At 36.5% G+C, this 15,438-nt stretch overlaps 1 protein-coding gene across 1 annotated transcript in view; it reads left to right on the top strand.

Annotated features, from left to right (window-relative positions):
• Nucleotides 1–7,836, top strand: part of LOC145672736 (phospholipase A1 member A-like) — a 69,479-nt gene extending 61,643 nt beyond the window's left edge. The window contains exons 8-9 of the mRNA XM_081741911.1: nucleotides 1,518–1,712; nucleotides 7,667–7,836. Of these exons, the coding sequence (XP_081598037.1) occupies nucleotides 1,518–1,712; nucleotides 7,667–7,751 (280 nt within the window). The 3' untranslated portion in view covers nucleotides 7,752–7,836. The remainder of the gene's footprint in view (nucleotides 1–1,517; nucleotides 1,713–7,666) is intronic.
• The last annotated feature ends 7,602 nt before the right edge of the window (nucleotides 7,837–15,438 follow it).

Raw genomic sequence — 15,438 nt, 5'->3', positions numbered from 1 at the left:
AAGATGTCCTCCCTTGAAAATTTTCTTCAAGCGCTCGTGATCATGTGCATTAAAGTGTATGTATTCGCAACTTGGCTTGTGTATCTGTCTTTTTTGCGCCTCCCTCTCCGCTGCTTTGAAAAAAAATGTAAACGTTCGCATCTAATTTCCAAACTAAAAGCAATACAACAAAAAAGATGAAACACATAAACTTCAATTTTTTTTTTTTTTTTTTTTTAGTTAAATCAAGAAACAATCGATTAAAATTTTTATTGATATAAGAGGAAGATGAGACGGAGTACCATTACTACAGTAAACACACGATTATTCGCAGAAACAGGTGGCGCAGTCAAGGGCGCCCATCAGGGGGGGGAGCAAGATAGGGCGCTCGCCCCCCTAGAGGAAATTGTACTTCGGAATATTGAAAACCCGATAGAATTTTTAGAATAGTTACATCAAAATTTGAAACTATATTTGAAATGTCGCTTATACTTGTCCCCCTTGGAAACCACAACATGGGCGCCCTTGGGCACAGTCACCGTGGATAAGCGATTTCCCCGGATAATCTGCAAATGACATGGTCCCACACACTTGCTACTAAACAGTACTCCAAAATGAACTCACTGGAACTCAGCCATTGTTGTTCACCAAACGCGGAAAGGCGAGGGCAAAGAATTGGTCAACACACATATTTTATTCTCCTCCCTCCGCGGATAGTTACGTGCCAGTTACACGGCAAAGACGTAGCAATTCACGTAAGGAGCACTGTTACCATATCAATGATCAAGATGGGAGGCTGAGATCTTAAATATCTTACCATCTTACATTGTTAAACGCTTTTATTTTGAGTGTAAAGGGAACACCCTGTACACGTGGGTTTTTCGGATCTCATTGTAGTATTTAACAGACCGTAAGGTTAAATTTCTTGTTACTAATATATAAAACATTTTCACAAGGATGTTCACCTTTATGTGTTTAAAATAAATGAAAAATGAAATGAAATCTTTGAGTTTTACGTCCTACGGTTATGCCGATGAGGCTAAAGGAGACGGTGATGATGAGTAATGAATGAAATGGTGAAATAAAGAAATTAAGAGGAAACGGGAGAACCCCGAGGATACCCAGGCAAATGGTGTTTGTCCACCACAAAGTTTACTTGGCGGGGGCTGGGATCGAACCCAGCACCAGAGGTGAAAATAAATGAAGAATCAATTTGTGTCAGTAGAGTTTTGTAAAGATCTTCATGCTAGACACACCGCAGAGGATGTCCTTATTGAACTCTGTTTGCTCTGCATCTTTCGTCATTGCACTCTGAACGGAATAACTGTGTCTCTTGAACCAGAATAGCAATATATAATAACTCTAGTGCTAATTATATGCATAACTTTTTAAAGGGAATGCTCAATTATTTTTAGTAATTAGTGAAATTTTTTGCATAAATTACTATCATTTCTAAATATACTTTTGGAATATCCAAAAGGATTTTTGTTATAATACATACAACCATGATAATGTGTTATATACGATTTTTTTTATAGGTTTGATAACTTGATAGAAAGTGGCCGAATCCTGTCTGCAGTTACCATGGGAGAGTATGGTTTCCTTCGAAATAAAAATGAATCCAATACTGTAACAGCTATGATGTCCTTCGAGCCATATATATCTCTTGACTATTTATATCCTTATCAGATCTATTTAAACACAGTAAGGGTAAAAGATCAAAGTGGAAACAGGTGAGTGTTAACGTTTTACTAAAGATAATAAATATCCAAGATAATTAAATACTACTTTTAGGGTCTACATAAAATCTTAAACAAAACTCCGTGGTTCTACAGTTCACAAAAGTTATGGGCGGACAGGTGACGCATATTAACCTTCGCACTACCTAGGTATTTTTTGTAACGCGTACTACCAAGGGGGGAGGAGTCATTTTGTGCTTACCTGTTACGATTAAGTATCTCTCGCAAAAGAAACAAATTAGAGATTCTTGCAAAAAATCTACAGAGACCGAAATGAACAGTACACACGGGATAAGAATAACAAGTATTTATTATACTGACATCTAGGAGTGACACTTTTAAATGTCAGTCACATCTCCTACCAACGGGGGGAGGAGGGTACTTTGTGCCCACAAACTTAAAACAGCAAATTTTAAAATTCCATCACTACTGTTTTTAAATATTAGGTAAGCTAGATTTCACTAAGTTAATATTGATTGCGTTAGGTTAAGTTGGAATTTCACTTAGGTTAAATTAGGTTTCACTAGGTTAGTTTTACTAGGTGAATGTAGACTAGGTTATACTAAATTAGGTTTCACTAGGCTAGTTTTACTAGGTGAATGTAGACTAGGTTATACTAAATTAGGTTCCACTAGGTTAGTTTTACTAGGTGAATGTAGACTAGGTTATACTAAAGTAGGTTTCACTAAGTTAGTTTTACTAGGTGAATGTAGACTAGGTTATACTAAATTAGGTTTCACTAGGTTAGTTTTACTAGGTAAATGTAGACTAGGTTATACTAAATTAGGTTTCACTAAGTTACTTTTACTAGGTGAATGTAGACTAGGTTATACTAAAGTAGGTTTCACTAAGTTAGTTTTACTAGGTGAATGTAGACTAGGTTATACTAAATTAGGTTTCACTAGGTTAGTTTTACTAGGTGAATGTAGACTAGGTTATACTAAATTAGGTTTCACTAGGTTAGTTTTACTAGGTGAATGTAGACTAGGTTATACTAAATTAGGTTCCACTAGATTAGTTTTACTAGGTGAATGTAGACTAGGTTATACTAAATTAGGTTTCACTAGGTTAGTTTTACTAGGTGAATGTAGACTAGGTTATACTAAATTAGGTTTCACTAGGTTAGTTTTACTAGGTGAATGTAGATAGGTTATACTAAATTAGGTTTCACTAGGTTAGTTTTACTAGGTGAATGTAGACTAGGTTATACTAAATTAAGTTTCGCTAGGTTAGTTTTACTAGGTGAATGTAGACTAGGTTATACTAAATTAGGTTTCAATAGGTTAGTTTTACTAGGTGAATGTAGACTAGGTTATAGTAAATTAGGTTTCACTAGGTTAGTTTTACTAGGGGAATATAGACTAGGTTATAGTAAATTAGGTTTCACTAGGTTAGTTTTACTAGGTGAATGTAGATAGGTTATACTAAATTAGGTTTCAATAGGATAGTTTTACTAGGTGAATGTAGACTAGGTTATACAAAATTAGGTGTCACTAGGTTAGTTTTACTAGGTGAATTTAGAGTAGGTTATACTAAATTAGGTTTCACTAGATTAGTTTTACTAGGTGAATGTAGACTAGGTTATACTAACTTACGTATGCTTCAATAGATGACATTTAGAGATATTCTTTTCCTCTAGGTTAATTCTACACTAGATGAAGTATGGCTTCGTTAGATTGAATCAGATTTATGAAAATATTTCAGAGCACAATGATGAAACAGACGTGTATCACTTCCTTTATTGTTTTTTATTTATTTATTTATTTATTTTTATCCTTTCTCTATATGTTGTTGCATATATTTGAGACATTAAGCATAAAATAAAGAAAGAATTAATGTGAAAATAAACAAATATCAGTAAAAGTAAATTTCTAGATCAGCGTTTCTCAACCTTTTTCAACTTGCGGCACACTATGGGTGTAACTTGAATTCTCGCGGCACACTCATAGATATTATTTGTAAATATATATAATACCATGGTATTTTTTTCTGTGATTACTGATCTCCTTCTCACAGAGAAGAAAGCTCAATCACTGGTTCTTCCCCGTGGTAAATCATTATGCTTATTTTTCATTCTAATTTGAAAATAGAAATCAATTGCAATGAAAGATTGGACTCAGGTTTTTAAAACTAAGCTTTCTTTTTCGAAAACTGTATCCAACCTTTCACTAAGAAGAAATATCACTAAATAACGAACGAACAAACAAATCTCTTTTAGTTTTAAAACACAAATGTAGGTCATTTGTATGCATGTTTGCTTTGTCGAAAGGATTGAATGTTTTTTTTTTTAAACTTCAAGTTAAGAAATAGTCTGCAGCAATAAAGAAGCAATAATAGTCGTAACAATGATAACAAATACTTTTTTCAACATTAAAAATGTACAGAAAAGTAACACGCTATGAAATTTAAAGTTGTAGATTAATGGCAGAGGTTCATAATAATGTGAAATATAAATATACATTTTTCCTTTGTCTTGCGATTTGATTGCTATAGAATTAACAATTTGTTTCGATTTCCTCGCGGCACACCAGCGGCCCATTCACGGCACACCGGTTGGGAAATGCTGTTCTAGATTATTACTTACTACCATGAATAGGAGCAATATTAGAGTAAATTTACTCCCGAAAATGCCTTAATGTTAGTAGATCACCATCTAATACTTTACCGTAAACTGGGGTTACTTGGAAAGTTTTTTTCTTCTTTTTCATACTACCCCCTTGTTATTTATTGCAATTATTTTTTTTTTCTTTTTGGGGCTACTTAGAAAATTTATGTATTTTCGTAGTAGTAAGAGCTGTGTGAAAGATGTGACTATTTGGAAAGAACCACTTGCAAGATCACACTTTCCTGAGAAGATTGATATGCAATATGCCTATGTTTCTTTCATAGTAATGTGTTCCTGGGCTATTTTAAATAAAAAAATGTATACTTTTTTTTGCACAACCTTTTAGTTAAACACAATAAATTGTTGAACCAATTTAAACTAACTACAGTGGTAAACTTGTCTTCCTGAAGGCCTACAGAATCAGTAAAAAGTGTTTTCGCAATATCCTTTTATAAACGGTAGTTTTTCAAACAATGCAAGAGAATGTTTGGCAAATGCCATTACACGCATAAGCTCTTGAGACTTCTTTAAGACACTAATAACATGCCCTACATAATTTTACAGAATTTATGAATGTACCATGATCAGTAATTGCTTTACATTGGTTTACAAAATTACCTGGTGCCATATTTACAAGTATGCATTTACGTTAACCGTTTGCAAAAATATCATATGGTACTGTTATAATGATAATAATGTAACACAGTATGATAAGGATAAATTCCACATATTGAAATTCTTTGCTGCAAAGTCATATGGAAATGGAAAAACAACTTGTTCTCTGCGGTTGTAGGTAGGTTCAGGCAAAACTTCAATGTCATCGTTGTCTATCCCCTGATCAATATAATCATTTTTAGTAGAAAAAAGGAAGATTTTTTTTTTTTAAATGGCCATAGATTGTCCCAGAAAGGAAGCGGAAATGTAAAACTAATTCGTCTCATTACGAAACTTCCGAAAGCAATGATATTTAGCACAACCAGGTAAAAATAACTTTTCATTCCGGAAACAGGGACCATTTACAGATTTTTTTTTTTTTTTAAGTGTCAATTGCTGTGAGAATCTTATACCAGTCTATAAATAAGACACAGCACTTATGACCATCCATATTGTTTCTTTTAGGCGCTTACTTTACATTGGTCTGGAAGAAAATGACGTGTCTGTCATAGTTCTCTCATTATTATACCATACAACACCAAAAATGTCAGATTTCTAAATAGTCTTAGATTTTCCAAGTAACCCCAGTTTAAGATACCTTCTTATGTTGCAATTACGTAAGGGATAGAGATATTTTTATCCAATTCCGTAAGCGCTGTCGACTCTAAAAGAATGCAAAGGATAGTACACTTACTAATCTAGGCAAGTGTTTACTTAAAACAAAGTTATTATTATATAGTTAGACTATATATATGACTATTATATAGTCATCTGATAGTGTTGCAAACCATGCGTCCTTCACAGCGATCCACAATTAGTCCATGTTCACTGGGGGGGGGGGGGCATCTTCTCTGAACAGTCTTTTCCACAACATGCCACAAATGCGGAAGGCCACTGAATTAACTGGATGTCGGTAGAATGTTCTTCGAACCACTCTATGGTTCTCCGGGACCTGTGGGCTGGACAGTTGTCTTGCTGGAAAATACTTGTTTCCTTGGCATTAACCATGATTGGCATTAACCATTTCCATGGCAGGTGTACATAGTCTCCCAGGATGTCCACATACAGATTGGCATTCAGGGAGTCTCTTAGGCGTATTAATGATCCCAAGATGCCCAACTGAAGACATCCCAGACCATAGTAGAGCCCCAACCAACTTGCATTGTATCAACCTAACGTGCGGGATCAATGGGTTCATGCTGTTCAGATTTGGACTCTCCCATCGGCGCGATGCAACAAAAATCGAGGCTTATTGCTGCAGGCTACCCATTCGCACTGTTCCATGGTCCAGTACCTGTGCCTTCGACCTTATACAAGGTTTTCAATCCGATGGCGGTTTGTGAGCAAGGGTGCTCGGGTTGATCTGCGATTCCTAAAGTCAGGACGATGCAGGAAACGTTAAATTGTCTGTGCATTAACACTTCGGAAGGACTGGTTCCCGGATGTCTTCCATGCATTAGCATAATCTCGACACACCCTTGGAACTGTGAGACGTGAGAGCTCCAGTTAATTCGCTATCACTGCAATGGAGCTTCCTATTTGTCGACCACCAACAATCTGCCCTCAATCAAACACGTCTAAGTTCCGTGCTTTTCCCATTCCGCTTGTCTGGACTATTGTGCCTTGCAGCCACGGGTTCTGCCTGTTTATACCTCCAATGCGAGTAATCGACGAATATTACCTGGGCGTAGCAATGCGGGAAATGCAAACATTCAGGTGTGCTTAATTGGTGACACGTCAGTGTATATGTACGTATATATTAGGTCATAGTGTTAGAAGTCCTTATGTGTACTGCTATCATCAATCATCTTCAAAACTTCAGGACTATTTTATGTTGTAAATTTAAAAAAAAAATGTACTGTCAATATTTTCCTTTTTTCTTTTTTTATTGTCTGTGTTTTATTGTCTTCTTTTTCAGCTTACACTAGAACAATCGAACATGTTGTACGCCAATTAATATAAGCCTATTTATAATTCTGTACTTCACGATTTTACTACTGTACGTACGATACTGCCCTTTGTTTTGCAGAAAGTATCCGAGGTTAGTCAGGTTCATACCACCTCGGATAATCGGGACTCTACTGTAATTCAACTTCTAGTTAATAATGATAATAATTGGTGTATAGATACTGCAATGTTATATTCAACCAATGGCACAAATGCCTTAGTTACATGATCGTATATCCACTAGTAGTAAATCTTGAAATGTAAGAACGCCCTAGCCCGTGTAAGGCAAAGATTTGACTATAGTCTGGTCATAAGTCGTGGGACACGAGGGTGCAGCATTACGTGTTCGTGACTTCTTGTGTCATGCGTGGCAGTGGAATTCGTGTTTGGCCTTGAGTGTTGCTCTGGCGGCAACCAATCCCTTTACAGCGACGCTGGCAACAACTGTGATATGGGAGTCAAATTTCACAGACATACTGTATATATGTCTTTAGTGAGACAATAACCTGTCAACATGTCGCAATATTCGCCCATTGAAAGCAATTTGGTAACAGCTCATTATTTCGCACGAAACATCAATTCGGCTGCCGCATAGTATGGTAGTTCTTACATACATTGTTGTCTTCCTTACTTTGTAAAATAAATAGTTTTATTGTGCGCAAAGCGGTTGAATAATTTTGCAATTAACCTGTATACAAACACGTTAATTCTATCATTACATCACTGTTTTTATTACTTTTAGTTGGTACTACTGTGGAGAAGAAATCGGCCTGGCAGAAGAAACACTCAAATCATCGATCTTTCGACTTCAGAAGAAAGCATGTTAAATATTTAATTAAGGAAGTTTTCTCTCCTTATTTTTGTTATGTTCTAGTCATTTTTTCTATGATTTACAACATTAATCAGTATTTACAATTTGTATGTTATTAATAAAAAAAATTTTTGAAATTTTCTTTGTTTTTATTTATTCTACCTAGATATTTACACGATAACATAGAAGGTAAGTCGCTTGACATTAGCAGTTATTCAGTTCTCAATTGACTTGAGTAACACTTATTCAGTTTCAATTGGCTAGAGTAGCAGTTACTTTGTTTTCAATTGACTAGAGTAGAGGTTATTCAGTTCTGAATTGAATAGAGTAGCTGTTATTCAGTTCTCAATTGACTAGAGTAGATAGTAGTCATTCAGTTCTAAATTTGCTAGAACAGAAGTTAATTCAGTTCTCAATTGACTAGAATAGCAGTTATTCAGTTCTATATTTACTAGAGTAGCAGTTAATTCAGTTCTTAATTGACTACAATAACAGTTAATTCAGTTCTTAATTGACTAGAGTAGCAGTTATTCAGTTTTTGATTGACTAGAGTAGCAGTTATTCATTTCTATATTTACTAAAGTAGCAGTTAATTCAGTTTTTAATTACTAGAGTAGCAGTTAATTCAGTTCTTAATTGACTAGAATAGCAATTAATTCAGTTCTTAATTGGCTAGAATAGCAGATAATTCAGTTCTCAATTGATTAGAGTAGCAGTTATTCAATTCCTAATTGACTACAGCAGCTGTTATTAAGTTCTTAATTGGCTAGTGTAGCAGTCATTCAATTATACATTTACTAGAGTAGCAGTTATTGATTGATGTGAACTATATGTTATGGCGTTGTTCGTGACAATATGTAATTCGTGAATAATGAGTGATTCACAGGGTGCGAAATTCTGGGAGTTGGGAGGATTCCCCTACTTAACATGTTTGAAAGAAACTTCCCGAATAATAAATAGCTTACTGGAGTTGAATAAAGTGGCACTATTGTCAGAAGTTCTCAAATCAGTTACAGTAGTTCATACGTAATTAACATATATAATTAATGGGTGAACTAAAGCGTGAGACAAACTTGATGACGTTTGAAGGCGGTACACCAAGTTTTCTTTAAGCGCTGTTAGCAAGTAAGAGGGCTGCGGTGTTGCTACATCTTTGTATACATTTACGTCATATATGTGCAACCTGGCGACCTACTTGTACTCCAATGTGTGTAGCTATTCACATTTCTTTACCACATGGCAACCTTGAGTCATAACTTTTGTTTCATTCGCTGAAATCACACGCCATCAACTTTGTTCCACTATATAGTTGTTAGCCATTTCCCTAACCTCACATAGTTTAGTATTATGAATTTTCATGTATGTGATGAATTCTCTATGTACAAAGATAAGAAGGGGGCGCGGTGGCTCAATGGTAGCCGGTGGGTGTAGCCGAGCGGTCTGAGGCGTTAGGCTGATGATCGTGAGGTGAAGCCCATTGGGGGTTCGAGTCTCTCTGAAGAGTAAGGGTGGAATTTTAACTGTCCTCGATGTTTCTGTGTTCGTGTCCCTGTCGTGTCTAGAAGTCCTGAGAAGTGGTTAAAATAGAAAGAAAATAGTCAGGAAGTTTAAAAAAAGGTAGAGCGTTCACCTCCGGTGCTTGGGGTCCTTGGTTAGATCCCAACTCGCACCGTCTGGACTTTGTGGTGGACAAACACCGTGCTCGTAGGTTTTCTCGGGGTTCTCCCGTTTCCTTCCACTTCATTTCATTCATTTCTCATCATCGCCGTCTCCTTTAGCCTAACCGGCATAAGCGTGGGACGTAAAACTTAAAGATTTCATTTCAGTTTTTCCAATGACAAGAAAGTTTTTTTCCCTTAATCTTTTCTCTTCCTCACTAACACCACCACTTTGACTGTTATGCTTTCCCACCCTTGTGGTTCCTGAATACAGGGTCCGTTGTAAGAAATGAGCTTATAAAGGATTTAAACCCTTATTCGTTTGTACTTGAGTAAGTTCATAATAAATAAAACATTATCAAAGAATGAACGTGTATTCGTACTTCAAAAAGTAGTGGTTATAGTCATGATCACATGGGTCGAGCGGAAAAAGAATGAAAGGGTGTTAGAGATGCTGGGGTAGAAAAAAATTAAATATTTCAGTTTAAAGTTCCCACCATTATGCAATTTCGGCTAAGGGAGACGATGATTAATGCAAGTGAATGATGGACTGAAAAGGGAAAGAAACGGGAGTACTCCGAGGAAACTCACGGATACGATTATGTCCACCACAAACTCCAGATCGAACCAGCGACCCCACATACCAGAGGTAAGCGCTCTATCATTGAGACACCATGGACCCAGTAGATGATAACAATTTTAGATATCATTAGGAAGAGGAAGAGAAACTGGTTGGGACATTAGCTAAGAAAGAACTGTATCATGAAGGATGTACTACAGGGTATGGTGGCAGGAAAGACAGGAAGAGGGCGAAGGAGACTACAATTAATGGACGATATCAAAATAGGAACATCGTATTTAAAAACATAGAGGTTAGCGGAGGTCCATGGAGCATGAAAGCTTGTCAATTGCGGCAAGTGACCTGCCAATAATGGCAGAATTCCTACAGTATGATGATGAATTAACATTAGGGTTATTGGGCGGTATTCAGAGAAAATTCGTTAATCGAAGGTTAGTCACAGACTAGTTAGTAAGTATACTAAATTTTTACTAAGGAAGGTGCACTTTTTGGAATTCAGAGTCTACTTTGAGTACAACTACAATGATGATTTGGGTATGATTAACGTTTAGAACCCCAATGCATCGGTGAGTAAAATAAATGTGGCAACTACGGATGAGCGCATGCATAGTCTGTAAAAATGAAAATACATGAATTACGAAGTACGAAATGTTGTGTCGCACGCTAAACCGTGGGTAAAAGATTAGTCTCTGCTCTAGATTATTTAGTCACATGTGATTAACTTCGTCAACTACTACGTCCTAATCAGAGAGACTGAATACAATTTTGATAACCATCATTTAGTCAACCCCGTAGTATGTTGTTAATCAGCCGTCAAAACGACTCTGCATAAGGCCCATTAAGTCTAGGAGCCTCAGGCCAGAACACAGAATGGAAGAAAGTAGAAATGCTTTCAAAGTTTTAACTGGAAGAGCAATCGGAAAACGACCATTAGGAAGACCTAGGCGCAGATGGGAGGAAAATATTAAGATGGATGTCTCATAGAAATAGAAATACAAAGTAGAAACTGAATCCAGTTGGTTAAGAACAAAAATTAGTGGAGAATTTTTGTGAATCCGACATTGAACCTCCGGATTCCATAGGCCTTAGAGTTGTTTTTTTTTTTTTTTTTAGGTAGTTAATACATTAATTCTCCTATACATGAATTAGTTAATAGTTAACTTTTCTTCTCTTACTTTGTAGTGATGGAAACTTTTAAGTTTGACCGATACGAAATCGAAAATAACATATTTTCTATTACAAAGGAAAGCTCAAAGATGTACAGAGTTAGCAAGTAGATATAGACAACGGTGAAAAGAACGGACTGGAAGTTACGGAACGAAGCAAGTATTAATTTACTCCAAGTTTTCAATGCATATTGAATGCACATACCGAAAGCACACACAATCATACACGCACACAAATAAATGATCTGTAAGAACGAAAGAGAAATCGAGGTCAAGGATGAACGACGTCAAACTAAAAGTCCTCAAAAGCATCTTAAGAATTAACTCTAACTGTCTAACTGCACACTTTTATCAGAATACAGTAAGAATTCCAACCGCAAACATTATGTGCTTTTAGCAACGGCAGTGTTGAACAAAATTACATTAATGTTTATTTAATAATTAGAAGATCAAATTATTTTGGGTTAGTAGCAAATGTGTATTTAAATGAAATTAAATATTTAGTTCAGCATCCCACGATTGCACCGAAACTGAAGGAGACAATGATGATGATGATGATGATAATTAATGAAACGGTGAATGAAGAAACGAGAGAATCCCGAAATAATCCACACACACGGTGTTTCTCCACTAGAAAATCTACTTGATTCGGAATCAAGGGGGCACGGTGGTTCTGTGGGATAGTGCGTACCTCTGCTAAATAAGGGGTTCATGGTTCGATCCGCGGCCAACTAAATTTATAGTGAACAACATTGTGTCCGTGGAGTTTTTCGGGGTATTAATACATTTTCATTCCACCAAATATTCCATCGTAACTCACCTTAATCATCCGTCTCCCTTAGCCGAGCAAAAACCTGGGACGTTAAACCGAAAGATTTCATTTCGAGATGGAATCGAACCAGGAACCTCATGTATCAGAGCAGAGCCCTCTACTACTGAGCCACAGCAGCCCCAGATGTGTATTAAAGATAAACAGTCACATGTCCATTGGTTTCAATATATTTCACCACTCTTTTCCCCTCCTTACTAGTCTAATGGTTAACGTGCCCACCTTTGGTGCACAGGATTTTAAGATCGATTCACTGATGAATAAATTGAAATTTGAGCGCTTCATGCTGCATCAGAGTTCAGTTTACACTGTGAGACAGACACACATCCCATATAGCCTCACTGCTGAAAACAAATGCTGAACTTCAGCAAACAAGTATCACAAAATTTTTATTTAAAGATTAGATGCAGTTTGTGATGTTCTGTACTGCAACGTTGAGATGGTCCCGTGGTGATATTTCTAGCAATGCTTAGGATACTTCCTTAAGGAGTACACCCTTCTCATATAGTCTACCTAGGTAGCTTCAGTTTTGTTTGTCTTTTTAACGGCCTTCATTTCCCCCTATCTACAGTCTCATTAAATAGCAGATCTTGATTGCCTCTTATCATAATTCTCTCTCTACTTACTTATTTTATTATTTTATTACATGATAGACTTGACTGCCTCTTTTTATAATTCTCTGTCTCTAATTACTTATTTTATTAAATGACAGATTTGACTGCTCCTTTTCATAATTCTTGCTCTACTCTACTTAAATGGCAGACCCAACTACTCCTTTTCATAATTCTCTCCCTCTACTTCCTTATTTTATAAAATGGCAGACTCGCCTGCCTCTTTTCATAATTTTCTATCTACTTACTTATTTTATTAAATGGCAGATCAACTGCTTCTTTTCATAATTCTCGCTCTACTTACTTATTTTATTAAATGGCAGATCAACTGCCTCTTGTCATAACTCTCTCTCTACTTACTTATATTGTTAAATGGTAGGTCAACTGCCTCTTTTCATAATTCGCTCCCTCTACTTCCTTTTTTATAAAATGGCAGACTCGTCTGCCTCTTTTCATAATTCTCGCTCTACTTATTTTATTAAATGGCAGATCAAGTGAATCTTTTCGTAATTCTCTCTCCCTGCTTACTTATTTTGTTAAATGGCAGACTTGACTGCCTCTTTTCATAATTCTTTCTCTACTTACTTATTTTATTAAATGGCAGATCAAGTGTCTCTTACCATAATTCTCTCTCTACTTACTTATTTAATTAAATGGCAGACTCAACTGCTTCTTTTCATAATTCTCGCTCTACTTACTTATTTTATTAAATGGCAGATCAAGTTTCATAACTCTCTCTCTACTTACTTATTTTATTAAATGGCAGATCAACTGCCTCTTTTCATAATTCTCTCTCTACTTACTTATTTTATTAAATGGCAGATTCAACTGCCTTCTATCATAATTCTTTCTCTACTTACTTTATTTCGTGGTTCTCTCCTCTTTTGATTTTGAGTCTCACGTCAGAGTGATAAACTAAAATTCACCAACTTTTTGGCATGAAACCTAAAAAATATTTAAATCATGTATTATTATTATTATTATTATTATTATTATTATTATTATTATTATTATTATTATTATTATTATTATTATTATTATTATTATTATTATTACAAAAATAATAAGTAGAGGACTCATCTTTAGTTTCTCACTTCGTTTTATTTATTTTTCTCCTTGTGTGTCTTTTGGAGTTTCTTTATTTTGCTTTTGATTTTACCCTGTCTCTACTACCACCAAAAATAGAAAGAGGTAAAAATATACTTTTGGTCAGTGCTGTGCCGTGATAAATCAGTGCCGGGGGGAGAGCATATGACGTCATCCCCGTACACATGAGTGGAGTCGAATGAGCAGCCGCGAAGCCCAACAAAATTTTCAAAAATAAACCCTGCTTTTCCTTAATTTTGAAGACTTTTTATTACATTTTTCTTTCCATTTTGTATATAACTTTTTTATTTTCCTCCCGAATTTTGCGCCTCCTTACTTCGGTGCCCAGGGTCGTCACCCCGCTCGAACTCCTTCTACGACACGGCACTGCTTTCGGTATAGAGGGTAGCTTCAGCTCTGAAAACAACTTCGATCTCTCAGTAAATCTGTACAGTGGTGTGCAGTATAGTAGTATGTTTCTTAAGGAAGCTGATGGTTCATAACTACTGATACAAAGGTCCTCAATTGGAATATATTCTGTGTCAAACTGATTCTATCAGAATTGATATCATCGTCTCCCTGATTTTCACTGTTATTATAACCCCTTCATACTGGCGCTGCATGGTGTAGTCGCTAACTCTCGCCTTTGGTGCGAGCGGTCTCGGGTTCGATTCCCAGAGGTGACACTCGGTCGAGAAATTGTAACAGCTTTTTTCAGGCCAGCCATGCTGAGTGACGTTTTTCCTGAGTTTCCCTCATTCACACCAGGCAAATGTTGGAATGGTACCCAATCTAGGTCCCAAGCCGCTACTTTCCTTCCCCAATCCCTTCTTCCTTCCCTTGCCTTGGATATTGCGCTCACCGAGTGACGTCATCTCTCATATACGTGGCGGGCTAAATGGCCATAGATGCCGACAGCCCAGAAATCTAATTCCTAATTCCCCTTTATCTTCATAATACAGTAATTACTATTTTTCGGGTAAGGTTGTCAGCTTCGATATCCATCGTTACTGTGAATAGAATACGTGATCACTTTGGTCAGAGAAGTGTCTCAGTGGTAGAGCGTTCACCTCCGGTGCTTGTGGTCCCTGGTTCGATCCCAGCTCGCACCGTGTGAACTTTGTGGTGGACAAACACCCTGCTCATGGGTTTTCTCGGGGTTCTCCCGTTTTCTCCCACTTTCTTCATTCCACCATTTCATTCATTTCTCATCATCACCGTTTCCTTTAGCCTAACCGGCATAACCGTTGGACATAAAACTTAAAGATTTCATTTTTTTTTTCACTTTGGTCAGGGTGTCTGTATAAGGATCCTTCGTACCATTCAGAGTGTATCTCTACTAATAGAATTAGAAGGAAACTTATTCTAATTATTAATCCATGGTGGACTCTAAACGGAAAAAATTGATGTTCTTCCCATGTTGTTCATCTTTTGGACGCACCCTAGCGTACAGAGTAGTATGTAATAATATTGAACAATATTTGCACAAACTTGTGAACCTTCACGGAAGACTGGCTAATAAGTAGGCTTCATGTGTGCCTGGTACAGGGTTCAATATTTCATGGTTGGTTTGATCAAAATTAGCGTCCATTTCAGCACCAAGACTGTATAAGACGTGCACCTACAGTTTAAGGTAAAATCCGAAACAACCATAAAGTGTTTAAATTTCAAAATCAGGAATAGAACCCGGGACACCATCCATCGAAGCCGAGCCTGTTATCCGCTAAATAACCGGGAGGCTTCGATCCCTCATGGGATGAAAATCCAATTCAT

The sequence above is a fragment of the Thermobia domestica genome, chromosome 16, assembly GCF_964235325.1.
Source record: "Thermobia domestica chromosome 16, izTheDome1.hap1.1, whole genome shotgun sequence".
Lineage (NCBI taxonomy): Eukaryota > Metazoa > Arthropoda > Insecta > Zygentoma > Lepismatidae > Thermobia > Thermobia domestica.
The sequence above is the reverse complement of the archived record's forward strand: the minus strand, read 5'-3'. Positions and strand labels throughout refer to the sequence as shown.